Raw genomic sequence first — 23,657 nt, 5'->3', positions numbered from 1 at the left:
GTGAAAAATTTAAGCTTCTAAGTCAATCAAAAAATACAGGCATTTATGTAATATATTTCAAGACTCACAAACTCAATTTTAAAAGCATATAGTGTGTTCCCCATTGACCTAGAATCATGAAATTATGCAAGAAGCACGATTTCACAGTACAAGTAAATGAAAAAGCCAGAAAACGGTTGATTTGTAATTATATCACATAAAAATGACTTTTTTGTGATTCGTTGGCCATCTGTCTGGGAGTGTAAATAATTTAAGCTTCAAAGTCAATGAGAGAAAAAATGTGGCCATACACACAGTATAACATATTTTGATGCCCACAAACCCACTCATCGAAACTTACAGATGGACTTTCTATAGACATGTCAGCCTGGGTGGTTGAGCGATAAAGCACATGCCTGAAAATTGATAGGTCTTGGGATTGAATCTCACTCATACCACAGCTTTTTCAGTTTTTCTTTTAACCTAGACTTCATCTCTCAACAATGCGAGGAGTTACCAGAAACAACACATGGTTCAAATTCCACATTCACAGTATGTCCCCCTTCCCCAGTTGGATAACTGGGGTACATTAGGGACATGAAAGCCACCACAGTGTCATCCAATAGAAAGCTCGTACCAGGCCATTGAGCCACACAAAATCATTATTATTATCTATATACATAATTAAGTTTGTCTTAAACCCTCAAAGCATGAGTCCTACTTGTGCTTGTCCAGTTACATTTCCAACTGTCTTGTTTTCATTTGACTGCCCATTATATTTGATGTGCATATGCAAAAGGTGAATAGTGTCCTGCAACATCTGACTATCCTATCTGCTGGGAACATATGCTGAATAGCCTATAAAGCACTAAGAGATACTGTGCAGACAAGGAATATCCTCCTCCAAGAAGTCTTGTGCACCAGTGTGTTCTTGACTGACCACAGCTCTGCATAGTACATAGAGAAGTGGCTTGGTATAAATATTTTAATGATACAATGAGGGAAGATAATGGAACACCCAACATTATCCCCTTGCTTTCATCCACCAGTAAGAACCCAATGTGCTCACTACACTCTGATAAAATGCTGTTAAAAACACTTTTTAAAGCTATAGGCAGAGTGCTGATCTCGTTGTGCTCTGCTATGTCCAAGTTAAGAGTATGCCTGCCAACCATCCATGGAGGGTATTTGCTCAATCCCTGTTTAAGAACTGATATGTCTGCTACATCAAGTTGCTCGAGATAGTCCTTTGCACAAACAGAAAAAGGCTTAGTTGCCTGGAAATTGGTAAACCTTGACCAGATGGATTGTTCAGCCCAGATACCACCAACAGCATGTTTGGAGATGGACCTCACTTTGTCATACCATGAGGAGAAGCAAGCTCACCACACTCAGCTAGAAATGGGACTGGTGTGGTAGGCCCTTGTGACCATTCTAATGCTTGCATGATAGACTACATCGAATATCTTTAAATGGGAAGGTCTGTCTGAGCCATACATTGTGCTGCCTTAGTCAAATCCAGTGCACACATAGGTTCATAGAAAGTGAGCAGCCAGGTCTCATGGGCTCCCCAAATCTTATCGCTGACATTGTTTAGTGCCATCAGACATATACATTTTAGATCACTGAGATGTAGCAACCATGTTAACCTCTGCTTAAAGATGAAGTATGTGACACAGAAAGTGGATTCTTCCCATTTGTTACATTTTTTCTACTCCTATAAGTAACCATTTTTCCCACTACATTCATCTGTTGGTATGTAACACTCACATAAATATCTCAAGTTCTTATTTAGACATGATTTCACTGGAATTTGTTGTTCAGATTATCATTTTAGTTGTTCATTTTACACTGATGTAATCAGTTTTCATTAGGGCACTCATAATTAAAAAACACTATTAACTGGTATTAGTACTGGCAGTCCTACTTCCCTGTTAAGAATATTGAATTATAAGAAACTAATTAACTGAGGAGGTAATTAGCATTCAGGTTCTTAAGAAGTCCCTTTTTCCATCACAAATGTTGTCATAATCATGGTTAGATGTTGAACTTTGACTACATATTTTTGTCGCTTCAGTCTTTCTGTACAAAATTACATACAGCATTGATTAGTTAACTCACCAATTAATAATTTCACAGTTTACTTTAATTTGCAATATGACAGTCATACATGTAAATACGGGGATCCACATGGTGTAAGAACAATTGTGTCCATGTATTTTCCTAAATTTAAGACCAGCAATATTTTCTATATGCAAAAATCACATTAGTTTTTGTAGTTCATACAAAACAGTAAAATACAGTCTAGCCAATTTTCAAAGCATAATGTAGTTCACAAAATAACAGTTTATTCTTACAATCATCTGCAAGTAGTCAAATGTCACACAAAATTGACAGTTTCCAGTTTGAAGGTTTACGAGTAAGACCTGTGTTGGGTATGTTCTCAGTGTTTACTCACACCACAACTACGCAGATCATGTAAGCAAAAATGTGTGCACCAACATTTTCAAAACTCAAGACCTTTTATGTTTCAAGACTTTTGAGTGATTTTAGTAATCTAATTTTAACTGAACTGTGTTATGATTGTTAAGAAGTGTGGAATGTCACTGTCACTGAAACAAGTGATCGTTGGACACCGCATTGTTTATTATGGACTGAATTAAATGGCCTACCAAAGTTTAATCCACTGTAATAAATTACTATACAATTGTTCTAAGAGTGAACTGTAACTTTTTCATGTAACTAACTTTGTCGCTGTAATTGTAGGTGCTGATCCAGTTCAGTGCACTAATAAATTTTTGGTCACCATTATTAATAATCAAGCTTTGTAAGGAATAGAAGTGTGTTATGCAATCTAAGTGGTTATGTCATATATATTTTTGATCAAACACAATCCCGCACTCATTTAGACTTTCAGCAGTGTGGTGATCAAGAGTGGTGTTACCAAAGAGATACAGTGTGGTGATCACCAAAGAGATACTACAAAAACTAGGCCAGTATCACTACAGGCTCAAGAACAGCACTTAGGTCTTAAAATCCAAGATGGTGCCCCTCAGTCAGCGTTCTGAGAAGGTAAAGGACTGCTGTGGATGATTAAAATACACGAAAACAGTTTTTTGCACAGAGAACTTAAAACAAACTTTATCAGCCCAATCCTGCAGCCTCTTAAAGGTCAACTGTAGTCTAATCTTGTCTTTGTGATCACTACAAGATGATCGATTATTAACACTTTACTTAAACAGAACATGAAAAGTAAGGAAAATGTAACTGTAGATCAGAGGGCAAGTAACAAGTACTTAGTAATACTGTTTGTAATGATGCTAGAGTTATTAAATTAAAGAAATGACTTTAGGCTGATATAGCACCCCTGAATATGGCTATTAAATAAGAATATAAAGAAAGATAGGATGTTACTCCTCATTAGCAAGTACAACATGATTTCAGATTACCTGAGAGGTCAGCATGAAACTTTCATTTCTGAGACTGTTATCACTAACCACAAGTGGGCAAAGTTCAGGAGTACTGAACAAAACACCACATACAGGTGCTGATCAATGTTCTGTGGAATAAGAAAGAACTGCTGTGGTTCAACAGCTTTGTTAGGAAGCTGCTCCACAACTAAGCAGAAGTTAACTGCAAATTTTAAAAAAACCTCAAAGAAACTGGATGGAGGGATGGACTTGTTGGGTGCTAAATGACTTGTTGATCAGCATTCTTTCACAAGATTGTAATACTGGAAACTGAGGAACACCGTTATGAAAATTAAAAGCAAAGGTCATAAAACAACAGCCATAGCAATAGTAAATGTCACATACAAGTTGAAGTAAATCTAGTCATATTTTTATCACATGTAAAAATAATTAACAAAACAGTGGAGGTTAGTGAGAAGGGTGGCTGATCATACAACTAAATGAGTGAGCCAGCCTCTAAAAACACATTAAAACCTCTGTCCAATTAAACTGGGCGGGAGTTCTGATGCCTCAAGAAATCTCAACATTTGTTGTGCCATTGCCTAAAATGGAGGGTCTAATGGCTTTTGATGACAATTTAAGTGTGAAGTAGATACTCAGACTTCCACTTCTTTTATGAGATGACTTACCTGAGATGCTCGGCTGACCTTCTTTGCTGGCTAGCCTGCTGCTGCAAACTCTCTTTCTCTTTTTCTCCAAACCATGCTGATAGGTACAGGAATTTCTTAAGACTCTTTCTACTTATAAAAATAAGTAGACATACTAATTTTCATTCGCTTCAATTATCGACGTGTATTTAAACTTCAGACATGTTACAAATCTCACTCTTCACATAAATACATACTCCGTAGTAAGTCTCTTGTGTCTCCAAACATCAGAAACAAAATAATTTATATGTAAGAGAAAGGTGGCTTATACACCCTGTCCATTCTCAACATAAATCAGAAACACGTCTTCCCTTCAACAAGGCTAAGACAAGAGTTTTTCTCAATAGTACCTTCTCAACTGTTCTCATTATTATAACAATGGTCACTGACACAATTAGCATAGAACAACATAGAAGCTCCATGGTCCTTCCGTACACTTTCACTAAGACTTCCATGGATTGCCCGACAAGTACTTTTCGTTGCTGTTTGACCACCATGTCTACATTTTTCTCGCAACTGAATTTCAAACCTGCACACAAAAATGTCATGCGCAGTAGGTAGGATTCTATCATCCTGCACACTTCCAAAATATCATGTGTTCGAGATGGTAAAAGGCTGAGTGGTTCTACAATTTACACTGAAATTCTCGAATCACTACAAGGGTAAGTAAGTGCCTTACCAAAGGCTTCCCTCCTATCAGCATACAATACACGTGGCATTAAAACATTGTGCACCAGACGTTTGATGCTGCACACACTGCATGAACAGGGAGAGCCACATGTGAAGTGTTCAGTGAATTTGAAAGTAAACTTCTTTATGTTGATCCAACAAAATCATAAGAACTTTTGATCTTATGTTAAATCAGTAAACAGATCAAAGCCATCTATCCAGGCATTCTGTGGCCATAGTAACATAAAAATGGAGGAAGACAGAGAGAAAGCCAAAATATTAAATTCCTTTCTCCAAAATACTTTCACTGAGATTTTCCCTTTATACTGTCACATGAAAGTCAAAATGGCACATACCAAAATAAGTGACTACAGGATAGGACATCAACATCATTCAACAGAGGAAAGGTAACTGGGCCTGATGGGATAACTACAGGATACTGCATAGAATGTGCAAGAGCACTTATTCCTCTTCTAGCACCAGTGCACTGTAGGAGCAAAGCATTTCCCACTATTCTAGAACACTTCTATTTTCAAGAATGTTCTCCAAACAAATGCACTAAACTATTGGTCTACATTACTGACATAAGTCAGTTCTGGAATTTTGTAATACATTTTATGCTCACATATTATGGCATTCTGGGAGATATCTCCTCTGTAGAAATCAACATAGATTCAGCTAACAATTGTGTGAAACCCAGCTCATTCTTCTTATCCATGAGACCCATAAGACAGCAGATACTGGGGCCCAGGTTGATGCTGTGTTCCTTGGCTTCCAGGAGGCATTCAGTACAGTTACACAGTCACCTAATGAAAAAATGCAAGCATACAGAATATCAGAACAGTTTTGTGACTGGGTGAAGAGTAACTAGCAAACTCAACACAGTTTGTCATCCATAACAGGGGGTAATCTTAAGACGCAAAAGTTCACTATGTGATCAAAAGTATTCGGACACCTGGCTGAAAATGATTTACAAGACAAGTTCATGCCACCCTCCATTGGTAATACTGGAATTCAGTATGGTGTTGGCCCACCCTTAGCCTTGATGACAGCTTCCACTCTCGCAGGCATAAGTTCAAACAGGTGCTGCAGGGTTCCTTGGGGAATGACAGCCCATTCTCCATGGAGTGTTGCACTGAGGAGGGGTATCGTTGTCTGTTGGTGAGGCCTGGCATGAAGTCAGTGTTACAAAACATCCCAAAGGTGTTCAATAGGATTCCGGTCAGGACTCTGTGCAGGCCAATCCATTACAGGGATGTTATTGTCATGTAACCACTCTGCCACAGGCGGTGCATTATGAACAGGTGCTCAATCGTGTTGAAAGATGCAATCGCCATCCCCGAATTGCTCTTCAACAGTGGGAAGCAAGAAGGTGTTTAAAACTTCAATGCAGGTGTGTGCTTTGATAGTGCCAAAACAAGGGGTGCAAGCCCCCTCCACGAAAAACATGACCACACCATAACACCACCGCCTCAGAATTTTACTGTTGGCACTACACACGCTGGCAGATGACTTTCACCAGGCATTTGCCATACCCACACCCTGCCATCGGATCGCCACATTGTGTACTGTGATTTGTCACTCCACATAATGTTTTTCCACTGTTCAATCGTCCAATGTTTATGCTCCTTACACTAAGCGAGGCATCGTATGGCATTTACCGGTGTGATGTGTGAAATCCAAGTGGACCTAGGGCTGTTTAGGAGTGTGGAAATCTCGCATACAGATGTATGACACAAGTGACACCCAGTCACCTGATCACATTCAAAGCCCGTGATTTGCACGGAGCGCCCCATTCTGCTTTCTCGCATTGTCTAATGACTACTGAGGTCGCTGATATGGAATACCTGGCAGTAGGTGTCAGCACAATGCACCTAATATGAAAAACGTATGTTTTGGGGGATGTCTAGATACTTTCCATCACATAGAGTAACTTCAGGGGTACTCCAAGGAAATGACCTAGTGGATGATGTCAGAAGTTTCATGACGCTTTTTGTGGATGATGCTGTTATATGTAGAGATGTTGCAACACTAAAATACTATACTGAAATGCAAGAAGACCCACAGAGAATTGACACTTGGTGCATGGGTTGTCACTGACACTCAAAATAAACAAATGAAACATGTTACAGATAAACAGTCACAAAGAGATATTTCAGTGTGATTACATAGTTGCAGAACAGTCACTGGAAAGAGTCACATCCATTAAATGCCTTGTAGTTTCCGTATGGAGTGATCTGAAGTGGAACAACCACGTAAAACTAATCACAGATAAGGCAGATGCCAGACTGAGATTCATTGAAATAATTCTCAGGAAGTGTAGTCCATCCACAAGGAAAGTACCTTACAAAACTCAAGTTTAACCAATACTTGAATATTCCTGGTCAGTCTGGGATCAGTATCAGGCAGGATTGATAAATAAAATAGAGAAGATCCAAGCAAGAGTAATTTCTGTCATCACGAGTTCATTTAGTAAGCACGGAACCATTAGAGGTATGCTCATCAATCTCCGGTGGCAGATACTAAAGGGAGCAGCTGTATATCAGGTGTGGTTTACTGTTAAAATTTTGAGAGTACACACTCTTGGAAGAGCCAGTCGATATATCGTTCCTTCTTACTCATATCCCACAGAAAGGGCATGAAGGTAAGAATTGAGACTTGAGCTCACACATGTGGTTATCGACAATTGTTCTTCCCGTAGACCATTTGCGGGAACAGGGATTGTAGTACATAAAGGATCCTCTGCCAGATCCAGAAGAAAACTACAAGAATATGGATTTATCAACACTCATGTATTTAATAACTTAAAAATTTGAATACTGTTTAGTAACAGCTGAAACCTGACTGCCAACAATAGTTTAGTCAAAATACACACATCGAAAAAGTTTTGCATCACCCTGTTCCCAGAACTCCTGAAGATAGACGTTGACAGTGGATGTTGTATCACAGACAGAGTCCCTTTGACTGTTCAGAGATGTCACTAAATTTGCCCAAAGATCTAAACAAACATGCATGAGCAGTGCCTATTAGACGGAGGGGATCTGCCAGCCAATCAGTTCTAGTCATTCCACCAGGAAGGAGGTACACGGCTCGTGTTGCCTGTAGTTCAACCATGCCTAGACGGTCAATACCATGGTTCGATAATGTCCACATTGTTACTTTGTGCCAGGAAGAGCTCTCAACAAGGGAAATGTCCAGGCACCTTGGAGTGAACCAAAGCAATGTTGTTCAGACATGGAGGAGATACAGAAACTTTCAATGACATGCCTCGCTCAGGCTGACCAAGGGCTACTACCGCAGTGGATGACCGCTACCTACGGATTATGGCTCGGAGGAACCCTGACAGCAACGCCATTATGTTGAATAACGCATTTCATGCAGCCACAGGAGACGTGTTATGACTCAAACTGTGCGCAATAGGCTGCTTGATGCGCAACTTCACTCCCGACATCCATCTTTGCAACCACGACATCATGCATTGCGGTACAGATGGGCCCAACAACATGCCAAATGGACTGCTCAGGGTTGGCATCACTTTCTCTTCACTGATGAGTGTCACATATTCCTTCAACCAGACAGTTGTCAGACCACGTATTTGGAGGCAAACTGGTCAGGCTGAACACCTTAGACACACTGTCCAGCGAGTGCAGGAAGGTGGAGGGCCCCTGATGTTTTGGGGAGGCATTATGTGGGGCCGATATAAGCTGCTGGTAGTAATGGAAGGCACCGTAACAGCTGTACGATACATGAATGCCATCCTCCGACCAATAGTGCGACCATATCGGCAGCATACTGGCAAGGCATTTGTCTTCACAGACGACAATTTGTGCACCCACTGTGCACATCTTGTGAATGACTTCCTTCTGGATGACATCGCTCAACTAGAGTGGCCAGCATGTTCTCCAGACATGAACCCTATCGGACATGCCTGGGATAGGTTGAAAAGAACTGTTTATGGACAATGTAACCCACCAACCTCTCTGAGGGATCTAAGCCGAATCGCCATTGAGGACTGGGAACGAGGTGATGCAAAACTTTTTTTGATGTGTGTATGTTTCTCCGCATCCACCCTTGATACACTTATTTTACCAGTAGTAACTACTTACAGTAAGGAAATGCCTTATTTGAATGAAATGAACTGGCAGACTGCTGAATATATACGAAAGCTATCCTGAGAAAGTCAATTAACAAAGCTTCAATAACCAGCTTTAAATGACAACTCTAGGAATGTGTTACAAACCCCTATGTATTACTCACTTGGGGGTTGTGAAGATAAGATTAGAATAATTACCGCACACACAGAGGCATTTTAAAGTTATTCTTCCTGTGCTCCATAAGAGAATGGACTGGGAAGAAATCCTAATAATTGATACACTGGGATGTACTCTCTGCCATGCACTTCATGGTGGTTTGCAGAATATAGATGTAGAAATAGGAGCACCAGGATAAGGTAAGACACCTGACATTGATCTGCTCATACCAAGATCATAACCCTGTTTCATAATACTTTTGCACAGAGTGCCATATCAGAAGTGCCCTTATGATAACAAAGGATTCCTTTCATGCAGATTACATCATGATCTGTTGATTTTTCAGCTACCCAGATACTCCTACAACTGCATACGCTATATCAGGTATAGTTCCACACATCAGAACTCCCATTACTTGCCTGTAAGGGAATACAATGTTAGGTGATCCTCCTCCTGTATCTCTGTCCTTAATGACTGGAGTTGCTACAGGGTCGTAAAATTTTTTTTACACAACTGACTGATTTGCATACCACCTTCCTTATGGTGGATTTCCAGTCCCAAGTAAAATGACACTGGCTTTGAAGTAATCTGTAATCTTTCTTCAAATCACTTATGAAGTTCATACTCACAGTAAAGAATGCCTCACCTTCATTTCTAGGAAATACCAATTCAATTATGTTGTTGCTGAATTTTTTTATTCAGACATTGAGAAGCTTATTTGTTCTTAAATAACATACATGTATCTTATTAGTGCCATGATTAAATTTCTCAGGTTGTTTCAGCTAAACTGTTTCTTCCAAGTCACCATTCGAAGGGGGGGGAAGCAATACACATGTCTATGTGGGCAAGTTTCATTTGTAGCAACATTTAATAGTGTTTGTATGTGCAAGAAGCAGTTCGAAACCTTTTTCCACACAAGTGACTCATTCACCCTTTTCCCCCACCCTTCCCTCTTTTTCCTTGTAAATTTTCATGATGACAATTTTCGCAACTAATTATGGTACATCTGGATACTGAGAACCTCAAATGGCCTTTACTAATTGTGACAGTTCCTGTACAGATACCTTATAGTTGTGGTGCCTCTGGTTCCCAAAGTGATGGCTTGTGACACATGTTTAAGGCCCGTGTGTCACAGGACTAAAATTCTTTTCATAATTAACACATTTCTGGTGTGAAAAAGACTTTTACATACCAGTCTAGCCTTAAATTGTCAGATGACCATCAGCATTACTTTTTATTTTGCAAGCTCATGTACACAAATGACACTTTCTCCTGGAAGATCTAAAATTCAAGTCTCACTTTCTTTTAGTGCTTTTATTTCTTAATCTATTGCTTTCTTTCCACTTACCTTCTTGATCTTTGAAAGCACAAGCTACATAATCTTCAGGTCTTATTGGATGATTGAATGTTTCTCTGTCACATATGTATATTTTACTAAATTCTTTTCTCATAGAATCTTCATCAGTAATTTTGCAGTTCAGTATTAGCTCAGTCTTATCTCCAGTTTGAGTTGCCGAGTCTTTAAATGCGTGTTAGTGGAAGAGCTTCATCTTTCTTCTAGAAAAAATTTTTTTGACAACTTTTGGCCAAACATCATAGCCAATCAGAATTATTTCATAGCTGTCTCATCTGTCTTCTTTCCCCTTTGCAAACAGATACTTTGTCTTATATTTCTTGCCATATCACAATTCATATGGATGTCTTGTCCAATTTAAAACACATGTGGCTGAATTTCAGCCAAAAGATACTGTGGAATATTGCTGTAGAATCCATCATGACTCTAGCTGTTTCCACAATGGTATGATTCTTCCACTGTTGCCATTTTTCTGTTGTGTGTAGGGCATAGATGAACTATGCCCTCCTTATGAAGAATTTCTCTACACTTTTCTTGTCAAACTCTCTTCTGTTATTGCTCAGAGGAATGTTAAACACAATGTTGACCAGTCAAACCTATGTTCTCCTCTGATGGAATGAATATATCAAAATTTTGTTAACCTTTAAAAAGAATGATAAGTAATACACAGATAAACAACTGTGTAAAGTAAAACAAACATCTGCAAAAATCAACTCTATTGGCTTGGCAGCCACATTTCTTCGGGTGAAAGGAGTCTGATTCACTTTGCTGTTCAGCTCCACATGACAATTATTTTGATGTCCAAATCTTTTATGATGCAACTTATGTCTTGATTGATTGCATTTACTACAACATGAAATTGAGGTTTAACACTTATTACAGGTAATTTGATAAGCTTCCAAAACAATATTATACCTTTACCAGTACAATATTTGAATGAATTTTAAGCCTACATTTTTCATCTCACTATAAAAATTCAATATCTGAATTTTAATAGTGAGCAGCAAGAAGAGAAAATAAAATCCTTTAAGTTTTTGGTACACACAGTATATGCCAATTTACATATACCGTTGTTTCAGTATCTGTAACTCCTTTATCACTTGCTTCAACAGTAGTTCCAGCCATAATTGTCCCAGTATGTGGAGGCAAAAATGGCCCAAATGCATTAAAATTTCTTTTGACATTGGTAATGTGACTTGTTGCTCTATTATCCACATACTGGCCTTCTTTATTGGATTTAAATACAACCGAATTAATATTACAGCAAGCAGCTCCCTACACTATTTTTAACTTAAGAATTAGTTTTTGATTGCCTTTCAATTCCTACCCACTTTCAACATTTTTTTATTGCAAGAGTTGTTTTTTTAACAGTAACTGCTGATTATTTTATTCTTCAGCTTCATCTTGAATTCTGTAGAACAATATATCTGCTCTTTGAAACACAATATGCTTGAAAATACACTTATTTTTTTCTATATTTGATAAAGCCCTTTCATAAGCTCACAATTGAATCACTTTTAGACATAAGCAGCCAAATGGATCTACACAAAAAATATTCTTCCAGTAAAATATCCACAGTCCTTAATTCTCAATTATTCATAACATCCTTGCTCATTTCTTACTTAAAACCATTATGCAAAGTTTTCAGTTTAAATACGTAAGTAACAATATGATCACAGGATTCTTCCCTTAAAATTGCAAGACATTGTATCTTCAGAAATACCATCATATTATTCATGCAATTTCATCGAAACTTCTCAAGCAGAAGCAAACCACACTACCTGTTTCAAAGTTTTTCAGCCATTTTTGTCATGAAAACATGTAATGTACTGTTAGCAGCTTCAGACACACTTCCAGAGTAATTTTATGTGACATTTTTTCAGCTAAACTTGCATCTTATGCAACTGTATTTGGTTTCACAAACCTACATGCAATGTCAAATCCTCTTGCAATATCTCTGAAGCACACATTTACCTTGTAATTCCATGTAATTTCGAGATAGCCTTGTTACATCCATTTCTGTGCCATCACCAAAAATGCAGCTTTATCACAAATTATGAAAACGGAACCTTCTTTTGACTTCGTAAATCGCAGACACTTACATTTCAAATCAGTATGTGACAGAGTCCGTAATCTGTTATAACATTTGCACAGGGACCAAGAGGTTTCTTGTGAATAATATGTCTTAAACACTTACCTGGCAAGGCACAGAAAAAAATAAAATAAAAAAGAAAAAGTAGTAGCTGCAGAATACAAAGTAGACCATATGGACAGAATTCGTAATTGTACAAATAGAGTTTTAAATTTAATCCTAAGTATGGTCCCAACATCTGTTGATCTTATCGTGAACCTGATAATCTCTCTCTGTAGCCCCACACCCTATACATAAATATTCACATTATTTTGTTTGCTCTGCTCTCCAATGCTCATTTGTTATTTAGGAATGACAACATAATTTGGTGCGTACATCAGGAACAATGTAATAATACTTCATAATCAGAGGTGTATCGGCAGTTCTGTGTCTGTGTGTATTGCACTTAGTATCCATTCTTTAAGTTCAGATTTCAGTTCCATACTAATTACAAGCTTCACAGCTATCAAATGATGCTATTGTCACTAACCTATGCGCAGAAATTTTGTGAATTAACATTAATAAATATGATTTTAAACATTAATATTTAATACACAAAGGGGGTTTATTATTTTTCGTAGGAAGTATAGGATGCTGAGACTTGGTTAAAAACAATTCATATCTATGAGACTATTGTTTAAAGCAGAGTGTATGTCTGATCTGCTTCCAAACCCCTGGATTTACTTCAGCCAAATTGTCACAGAAACAGCAGGCTTCCCAAGTATCAACACTGTGGGATTTATACCCCCCCCCCCCCCCCAGCACCAATAACCAGTTTTTTCTGCACAACAGACGTGTGGGAACAGTATTGGCCTGCCAGGTCAACCCACTTCATTAAATGTCAGGGCTCAGAAACGGTTTTCTGGGCCCCGACATGGCAGGCATACTGTGTTGTTGTATTAGACTGCTTTGTTTGGCAGCCTGTACGTCAAGGGCAAATAAATGATTTTCAGCCCCGATATGTTGCCTGTCCTGAGTGACAGGCATGTTGTGGTAGTAGTATCAGCCTGTTTTACTGAACTGTATTGCAGGGGCTACACACGCCAATTAGCATGACTGGGGACAGGTCGAGATGGACAATGCGAGGGGAAGGGGAATGGACAGAGAGAGAGAGAGAGAGAGAGAGAGAGAGAGAGGGGGGGGGGGGGAGATGCATGAGGCAAGTGGAGGGAGAGGTGGAAAAAGTGAGGGAAGGGAAGAGTATATGGTAAAAGGGGGGAGGGAGGGGGAGATGAAGAGACTGGAAGAGTGGGGGAGGAGGAGAGACAGACAGATTAGATAGATAGATATCTACATACATAGAGGTAGGAGGATGAGCAGCAGACGGGAGGGAGGAAAATATGGACACAGAAAGGGGGACGAGGAGGTGTGTTCAACATACCCTCTATGTGAAACACACATATGCAGGTGAAGTCGTGGAGAAAAGGCTGGTAAAATAAACATTAATAAATACTTGTTCCAAAAAAACGTAAGCACACTTTTGTGGCATAGTTGGAATCTGTCTTCAAACATCTGCCAGTTTAGGTTTTTCTGCATTTCTGTGTAACTCTCCAGTAAGTCAAACAAACCTGACTCTACTGCCCTTCTTTGTGTACATTCAATTTCCCCCATTAGTCCTATTTGAAGAGGTCTACCCAGATCTTGGTATCCAAAGTACTGCAGAAGCCTCCATCATGCATGTATCCCCCAGGTGTACACATGTGGATTGTTTAGGCCATTATTATTATTATTATTATTATTATTATTATTATTATTAATATTACCCACTCTGAGTGCCACTTTATTGCGTTCAATGCACGGTATTCTCAAGATGGTATATGCATTCTTCATATTTGCAACAACTAAAGATGGTGATATGTCTATTTTCCTGATCTTCCATACACAAGTACATCCATTTTTGTGGTGCACCAGCTGCTGTCCAATACAAAGACTATTCTAACAGAATCTTTGCTTCACAGTCCGATTTCTTCTTGTGTATAAAATACAAAATAAAAGAGTTTGGCATAAAATCAATGAATCTATTTACTTTACCCTTACATATACTTTGAAGTGTAAATATGACACTTAATACTCTGATAAGTGCAGAACCTGAACAAAATTTACCAGTATGGTGAATTAATGTACAATTAGGGCAGTAGTTGATCACTCCCAACTATGACTCACTTGCATTGTAGTTGTAGGATACTATGTTTACACATTTTTGTAGGGTGCACCACTATAAACTTCTGATCAATTTAAGTGAAATGCCACCACTTCAAAATTGCATCAAGATCTATCTGAATATTTGTGCAGCTCATTTCACATAGAACTTCTCTGTACCTAACTGAATGGTCTGAAAAAGTATGCAGTGACTATTAATATTAACTGCTCCATTCTCACTTTTCATGGGGATTATGTACAAAAGAGCACAGATTGATGGTATGTGAAAATCAAAATATGTTCATATGTATTATGTAATAATTGTTGGTGAGAGCTGTAAAGGAATAGGAGATAATCATCCCTTTCCTTTTCAAAATAGTTATGCCCACTTACCTGTTATGATTGAAACATGCTATGGAAGGAAACTAATGTTTCCAATAATCACTATTCAAAGATATTTGTGAAAGTCATAATAAATATATATATAAAATCCCTTCTGCACAGAAAACATACATTATCTGAAGGTAATTTCACGAGATCTTGCCCTTTTAGGGACAGTCTTCTGCAGCTTCTTCCCATCGCTTGAAACAATTCTGTTTACCAATTACTTACAACAGAAAAACAGAACAACTGAAATGCAGTATCCCATGACCACCTTTCTTCATATTCACTAGCAGAAGCTGCTACTCATCACAAAGATTTTAAACAAATTAAGTATTAGTTCAATTTTTTAAAAAAAGGTTGGAAAAGTTAATGTCTACGTTTGTGCTGGAAGAGTATTCCTGTAATTAGCCAAATGAAATAGGTAAACTAGGTTCTAGACAGGACTTCGACATAGTATTCATTTTTCATATCGTATGAAGAACATATTACTATCAATTTCTAGCACCGAGTCTAAAAATCTGCACCTACTGATTTTCTGAATTATCATCCACCTTGCACTGACTAAAAAATACTAAGTATACTGGCAATTATCCATTACAGTACCACAATTCCTACGTGCAATAAGCACACTTTATATTGACAGTATTTTCCTGATGTCTTATGATGGTCTAAAATTTAACTACAAATACTAGTTGGCAAGTCCAGCTTTATAACAACAGCACATGTATGTAAAACCAGAATTATATTACTTTTACATAAAACATATTATGTATGTCAAGTGCGACAATCACTGATATTTGGGAAACATGTTATTTCATTAAAAAATGGCAGGTTTTCAAATGCAATACAGTCAGCTCGCACCAAATTGAAAAGTTTAACTGAATTCAATTTGTCTGGCTTCTCAGTCAGAACCCACACCTATTTCAGGAATGCCATATTATTAAAAAACAATCCTGTGCCCTATTAAGTAATTCCCTCCACAAGTTTACTTTTGTCTGCAAATAAATTCATATGGAGCTTCAATTTCTCTCTTGATGATGGAGACTTTCCTGATACTTCTTCAAGTGGTTTCAGGTCACACAAACCATGGTTCCAGTTGTCAGGATCACATCATCTGAAGTTGTGTTTGAATGCCTGCCACCTATAGGTTATCGAAACAGCATCAAGTTTCAGTCTTGCTTTGCTGTAACTGGAGTTGAGAAAAAAGGTTGATAATTTTAGCCTTGCTAAACACTCTCCACAACACATGTTCTGACAGTCAATAAATAATTGCTTAGTTGCTTGCTAAGTTCTTTGCTTTAGAGATTGTCACTGGAGACTTCAACATTATTATGTTATCAGTAAGTTATTCTGGATGAAACTGTTGTCCATAGTCATGCATTCTGATGGTAACAATGATACTACATAAACAATGACAGAAATCAGTTAAGGAACACACACTTTCTTCAGGCAAAAAGCAGAAAACTGCAGTCGGATTATTAGTTTTGCCACATCTCGCAAACAAACAGAGCAGCTTTTATTAGAAACTGGCAACACTAAGATCACTTTCTGTGTACAAAACACATTCTGTCTTCAATGCCAGTCCTGAAAATATTTTACCACAGTGCCTGAAATGCTTTGTGTGTGTGTGTGTGTGTGTGTGTGTGTTATTGGTTTCATTTGAATTCTTGGGTGTGATGCAGGAATTTTAAATAAAATATGTTTTAACTCAAATGCATTGGGCTTTCATGTGAAACAGAAAATCTTTTGCTACCACTGAAGTATATTCTGGTAAAAATGTGAGCAGAAATTCAACCCATTAAAAATGGGAGATACTTTAAAATTTTCGGTCATGAAATGTGACGATGTAAGAATTGGCATAACGTGGAGTATTTCAGTCACACAATTTAAATGACTGGTTGCTTGTAAAAGTGCAGCACACCTCAGTAGGCTTGGCAGAACAAACATTACAGCAAAATTCTGTAGCTGATACTTCAGTACAATGTGAGTAAATTACTGACAGTTATTGACCTGGTTTTAAAAATTTAATTCCACAATTTTGATTTACTCATCAATGATATCCTAACTTTGTCTAGGCACATATTCCAGCCCCCCCCCCCCCACACACACACACAAAAAAACAAAAAACCTCTGAATGTACACATTATAAAAGCTGCAACACAAGGAATCAAGTGCTACTGACATATAAACACACTTGCAACAGTGATAAAGTAAAATCAAATGACGGATGCACCAGTAAGATTAATGAAAATGACACACTAAAAATGTTGCACTGAGGCAGATGAGGAAAAAGTGTGTTATGTGTGGAAGAAACATTCTCCCATTACTACTTTATTTGGGTTTTTCTCCATGCCTCAAGTGCACCTAGACAGCTTACACACATTCCATAAGAAATGAACTATTGACATGCTGAGTTCACCAAAAATTAATATGCCCTGGAAGTGTGAGAAACTGCCACTGTGTGGACATTATGTTTTATCATAAGACATTATAAAGGGACTCATCGATAGTTTTGATTACTCCTCGTTTCTTCTCTCTCTTTTTCTATTAATTTACATTCCTGTATGACAAATAAATGTGTTGGAATGCTAACGGAATATAAAAAAAATTCAGTAATTTTCTAAAACACATACAGGTAGGAAAAACAAGGGTGTTAGGAAAACTCATCCACATAAATTCATTTCATCACACAATTCTGGCTTCATAATTTTACTCTCTGCTTTCAGCAAAAAATTATAAGCTAATTTTGGTATTTTTATAATTCTTAAGTACAATATCATAAATAAAAAACAAAACTCTGTGTACTGACATATATACAATGATTCAACACCAAAACCATGTATCTTCCAAGTGAGTACATTTGTATTTCAACCGAGTTGCACGTGATGGAGTGATCTCGAACCAACCTTGCTTACTTGCTGATGAAATATTTCATGTGTTATTACCAATCAGGCTGGTGTTTAATAATTAAAACACACATGAAAATTAATCTTAGTTGAGAAATTGCTGTTTCAGAGGAAAAAATAAAATAAAATAATTGCAAAGTATTGCTGATATTTGAATATTAATGTTTACAAGAAAATTTTCAGAACTCGCCATAAAATTACAATCAACATGAAAGATAAAGTTTACAAGTGTAGCTGTAAATGCTGATTTCAACAGAACAGAGAAAAGAATGCAGGAATCGTGACAAACACTGGCAACCTATAATTACCATAACATTACTATTCTTATTAATATCATTATTCAGCTAGTCAATTCTAATTCTTTTTTTGTGTAATGCTCAAGCTGTAGTGAAAGGCTTCTCAAATGTTTGATTGGAAGTGTGAAAAGTGAAAACAGCAATGGTGTGTGTGTGTGTGTGTGTGTGTGTGTGTGTGTGTCACACACATGAGCATGTAAGCATATGGGCATCCGGACCACCACTCTTTTTTTACATTAAAAATGAGAAACTACACAGAAACATCCCTGATTTGCAAGAAATTTTTGCAATGGAAGAGTGGAAGAGAGAGGGGGAAAGGGGGGGGGAGCGAGAGAGAGAGAGAGAGAGAGAGAGAGAGAGAGAGAGAGAGAGAGAGAGAGAGAGAGTGGGGGTGGGGGCATACTTTGCAGTTTTTTTAGATATTAGATACAAAAGATGTATCAGAACACAGGCAACATGTGATATTTTACTTATCTCACTTAACTTCCAATATTTTTACAATACACAAAGTGAACTGTATAAACTGCAATGGTTTGCTGTAAAATTACCAATGAAAATAATTTATTTACAACCTTTTTATCAAATATTATAATACGTAATGCAGGTCTATTAAGTGTAATGCTGCAGGTGGTTCTCAATATCTGATCTCTTAACAAATTCATATTCACTTGAACAACCAAAGAAATTTTAGGAAAGGACACACAGCTCCACAATGTTATGTAACTGTTGAACATCACGACAACATGGTTGTAGCTGGTGCATCAGAAAATGAATTTTGTTTTTGCAATTGTTCATTTACATCAACTAGGATTTCGACTAGACCATTATGAAACATTTAATGTAACAACGGAATTGAAAAGCAATGTGTGATTTCATCCTGGCTGCAGGAACCGTTTTAATAATAATAATTATTATTAACTATTTAAACACACAAAACATGAAAAGTGGCTTTTTTTTTCAGACATTCACCTGAAAAGGAAATGGTAGAGTGAAAAATAATAATAATAATAATAATAATAATAATGGACATGCAGATAAAATACTAAGAATGCTGGAATGTATAGTACACACACAAAAATAATTACTACTCTTCATGCATCATGGTTTTCTTTCCGACTCCTTGCAATGCGTTAACAACTGCATAAGATGGGTTTCCAACAGTGAACATAAAACACATCCATTTTAATAATACAGTAGTGTGCAGCTCTGCACATGGCGCACAGTAGGGAGAAAATCCTCTGCTCTTTTACACCTCATTCACAACGTCCACCATATTCAAAATGTTAAAAAACTATCTGAGGAGTTTCATCATGCACTTTTCTGCATCATATTTTACACATTACATAAACCTATCGATCTGATGCCTGATGAAAGAGAAAATGATACTAACATTATGTACGGTGTACATGACTGTTCCTTTTTACACCAATACGAGAAAGAAACTCAGGTAGAGATGTTTTGTTTTTGTGTGCTTTTTCTTTTACTTCAGTCTCTAATTTGATTTTATTTAGTAAGGTACTAAAAAAATCACTTTACTGTATACTGAGATAATGAAACCACAACGGTACATTTTCCCTTGATACTGTGATACAATTAGAAAAGTTTACTTATGATTTGTGACTGGAACACTGTCTTACTATGAGTTTCAATAAAATTATTAGAAAATATTATACTTGTGTCACTTTTCTTCTCCAATTTTCGTTTTTTTTTGCAGGAGGTTCTTCAAGACTGCTAGTCGTGTCATCTCCTTCCTCTGTATCTGCTTTAGAAATGCTTCCTCTCTTGTTGTTACAAGCTACAATTGCTGTTGCAATTGCAGCAGAATCGTTCGTGCCTGAATCTGTGGTAGCAACCGAGTCATTGGTTGTTTCATCACAAAGAGGTCCTACAGTGGGTGTTGAGGGTTTGTCTAGTGAGTCTTCTGTGAACGATGTAGTAGTATCATCCAGTGCATCAGCAGGCCCAGTTAAGTTTTTTCCGTTAGTCGAGTCTTGCGTGCTTTCATCGGAACTATTTTCCGGGTCCTGAAACATATACATCACATTAGATTTCTTTACCTTGGCAATTTTTCCACCTCAAAACATATATAACAAACACACACACACACACACACACACACACACACACACACACACGCACACGCACGCACACATACATACAAACTGTGTGTACTAAATGTTCTCTCACGCCCAGTAAAAAGTGTTTTTTTTTCCTTCCTTTTTTTGCAATGCTCCTTTGTACAACACAACACAAAATAATTAATTATCTGCAAGTCTGTGCAACAGAGATGACTGAATCTGTAAAACAACTATGTAAATAGGTCAGCAATTTTACTGTTAAATCTATACATTAAATGCAAATTTCTTTCCCCTATTGGCATTTCAAGCAAACACTGCACGTCTCGCAAGTCAGAGGTCAGCATGAGGAAAACAATATGACAAAAAATGTCACACATTTTATGTGAAATAACAGTATCCAACTAGGAATTAATTTTGTATTATCCTAAGCAATCAATAAACTGTGGTGAAACTGAATTATTATGCAACTAAAGTAAAGGTGTCAAGGTTGTTAAACATTTTTATGTGCGATTTTAAACCATTACCTCTCCTATGAGAAAGGCCGTATTTTCTGATTTCTGCCAACACAGTTCTCTACGACGAAGATGCTAATAATGTGGCACCACAAATATACATACATTTGGGTGATGAAGTAATGTCGCCAGTAGTCAACGGATGGCAGGGCAATGCTCTTTTACCTGCGAAACTGCAGCTCTTAAGCACATGGCCGAGTTACCGCCAGTGCGGACACTCATGGTCTGTTGGTGTGTACTTGAGTTCCTGGTTTGAAAGGTTAACGCAATCTCTCCAAGGAAAATTTCAACTTGTCAGCACAAATAATCTGCGTAAGATGAAACTGAATTATCAGTGGGGGTGTTGTAATATAACATAGACCAATTACATAATGAAATGTTTACAATGCTTTACAGATGTTCACTCTTATCCTGCCCACAGGAGGGGGAAAATCAATGCACCCTCCTAACACAGCCAACTGTAACTGTAACAACAAAGGGAGAGATGAATTATGTAGCTCATATCAGTACCAAGCTGCCAATACAATACACTGGTACTTTCAGTACCAGAGTGGTGGGAACTAAGATTTTATTTTGTAAAAAAAAAAAAAAACACACACACCACCACCACCACCACACACACACTGCTCATAGATCTGGCAGCAGCCCTTAGAATCTCTTTACTTCCTGATCTTGGTGTCATTTCTTACAAGGGAATAGTATTCAAGAATCAGCCACACAACAGTCTTATAAACAATATCTTTCGCATGTATCCGGCGCTTACCCAAAATTATTCTCTGAAACCTGGATGTCCCATCAGTTTACTTACTAATAATTCTACGTATTGCTACCATCGCAGGGTACATACTTATCCTGGTATTGCTGTACTAACTTTTTCAACTACTTAAAAACACGGGCAACGAGCTGTTTAAGAATACTAAGCCTTTGCTATGTAAATGAAATAGCCACAAATACAAGCTACATATTACAGTAAGTTTTTCCAATTTCTTTCTCATGGGACAATGGAACCGAAAAACTTATGTCAAATGACTGCTGTTGGAGACCCATTCTTTCATCACTGCACACTTTCACATATCACAAATAAATGTTTCTTACACTTACAATTAAAACAGCTCCCACCACAGTATGCACTAAGCAATAGCCTAATGCAGTTTCATCATATAATTAATTACTGAATATTAAGTATTTAAAGGCTTTTCAGTCTGAAGTGTTTTATAACTTAATAATCTTCTGTGATTGTAAATGCATAAAGGCTTGAATACTTCTGCTAATGTGTACCATCCTCAGTCATCTCAACACTTGTTTGCATATACCTTCGGGTTTGAAAAATTACCCAATATTTAAAACGAAATTGTTCACTTGTATTGCTTTCCGTAATTACACCAAATTTCAAATGTATAACAATCAACGAAATTTTGAAGAAATTTGGAGGAGAGCCTGAAAATAAAATTGTGACAGAAAAAGAAAATTAATTTTTCAATTTTGAATCGAGTTGAAACTGACACAGAACCAAAATTGAGTTATTCACCAAAAACTAGAGTAGACTTCTCAATTTTTGCTGAAGGAGGTCATGATCTGAAGGTCTCAGATCTTTGGTTGGTTGGTTGGTTGGTTGGTTGAGGGAGAGATGGACTAAACCACAGGGTCATCAGTCACTTTTTCCAAATTCAAACAGGTTATGGAGTAAACCATTCCCCAAAGGAGTCTGGGAAGTAAAAAAGGCGGAAAACTAACTGGGAAACACAATGAAAACGAAAACAAAAGAGGTAAGACAAAAGGGGAGAATGTGCAAAAATAAGAAAAAAGCAGTAGGAAGTATTAAAATATTGTGGCAGATGGCCAAGGCTGCCTGATCGCAAAAAGAAAAAAAGGATGAGCCAGCCACTCTGCAACACACTAAAATCTCCACCCTAAAAGACAAGGTTAGAGGAACACAGGTTGGGAAAAGACGAACATTAAGGCAAACAAAAAAAAAAAAAGTGACTTTCAGAATATATAACAACTGTACCTTATTTGCAACATGAGGAATTTTTTGTAATATGCAACAGTAGCACTTCTTCACAAATAAAAAAGAACTTTCTGAAGACACATTTGAAAAAACAATTGTTCTGAAAATTAATGTATAAGCAAAATTAATCCCACATATGTTTTAAAAGAATCTGAGCAATGAAGGTTTTTGGATTTATGCAATCATTTATTTGCAGGAAATATTTCTCACTAGCACCTCACATAGAAGACTTCAAGGGTAGTCACTATGAAAACTGTGCTCTAGTCTGAGGGGTAGTTAAACAGTTTGTAATATGAAACTAGCAAAGTTACTGGCATGGAAGTTCAGAACTTTCAAAGTTGGTTACATCCTTCGTGAGTTAATGTAAACTCACATATAACTTAATACAGCAGGAAAGTGGAGACTGGGGTTCTAATTGCGTATTTGTGTATAGTTTGCCCACATTCACGCAGGATAGACAAACGACAGGAAGACACAATACCATTATCTGTATCAAACAAGAAAACTGTGCAAGAGAGAAATTTAACAACACAAATAGTACATTTAAACTTCTCGAAAAAAGTTTTACGCTACTCTAATGATTTTCGTTGTTCACTGTTCCCAACTGGGCATGCTTTGGACCAGCTGTTGCAGGAACACTCCTCCCCCTGCTCCAAAAACCTTGCTTGGAGGCTTACCCCAACTTATTCTGCTGAGCCCTTACTGGAGAGTGGGAAGGCTTGAGAAGCAAAATCGGAAAGATCACACAGGTGGATGTTACAATTTTGCAATGCACGGGGTAGACCTACACAGCATGTTATCTGGTGCTAGATTTTAATTTCACACATGAGCAGC

General features: G+C 37.5%; 1 protein-coding gene across 1 annotated transcript in view; it reads right to left on the bottom strand.

The window, feature by feature from the left end:
- Positions 1-17,716: 17,716 nt before the first annotated feature.
- Positions 17,717-23,657, bottom strand: part of LOC124776372 — a 60,708-nt gene continuing 54,767 nt past the window's right edge. Inside the window, exon 6 of the mRNA XM_047251332.1 lies at positions 17,717-20,249. Within this exon, the coding sequence (XP_047107288.1) occupies positions 19,893-20,249 (357 nt within the window). The 3' untranslated portion in view covers positions 17,717-19,892. The remainder of the gene's footprint in view (positions 20,250-23,657) is intronic.

This window comes from Schistocerca piceifrons, chromosome 2 (genome assembly GCF_021461385.2).
Source record: "Schistocerca piceifrons isolate TAMUIC-IGC-003096 chromosome 2, iqSchPice1.1, whole genome shotgun sequence".
Taxonomy (NCBI): Eukaryota; Metazoa; Arthropoda; class Insecta; order Orthoptera; family Acrididae; genus Schistocerca; species Schistocerca piceifrons.
The sequence above is the reverse complement of the archived record's forward strand: the minus strand, read 5'-3'. Positions and strand labels throughout refer to the sequence as shown.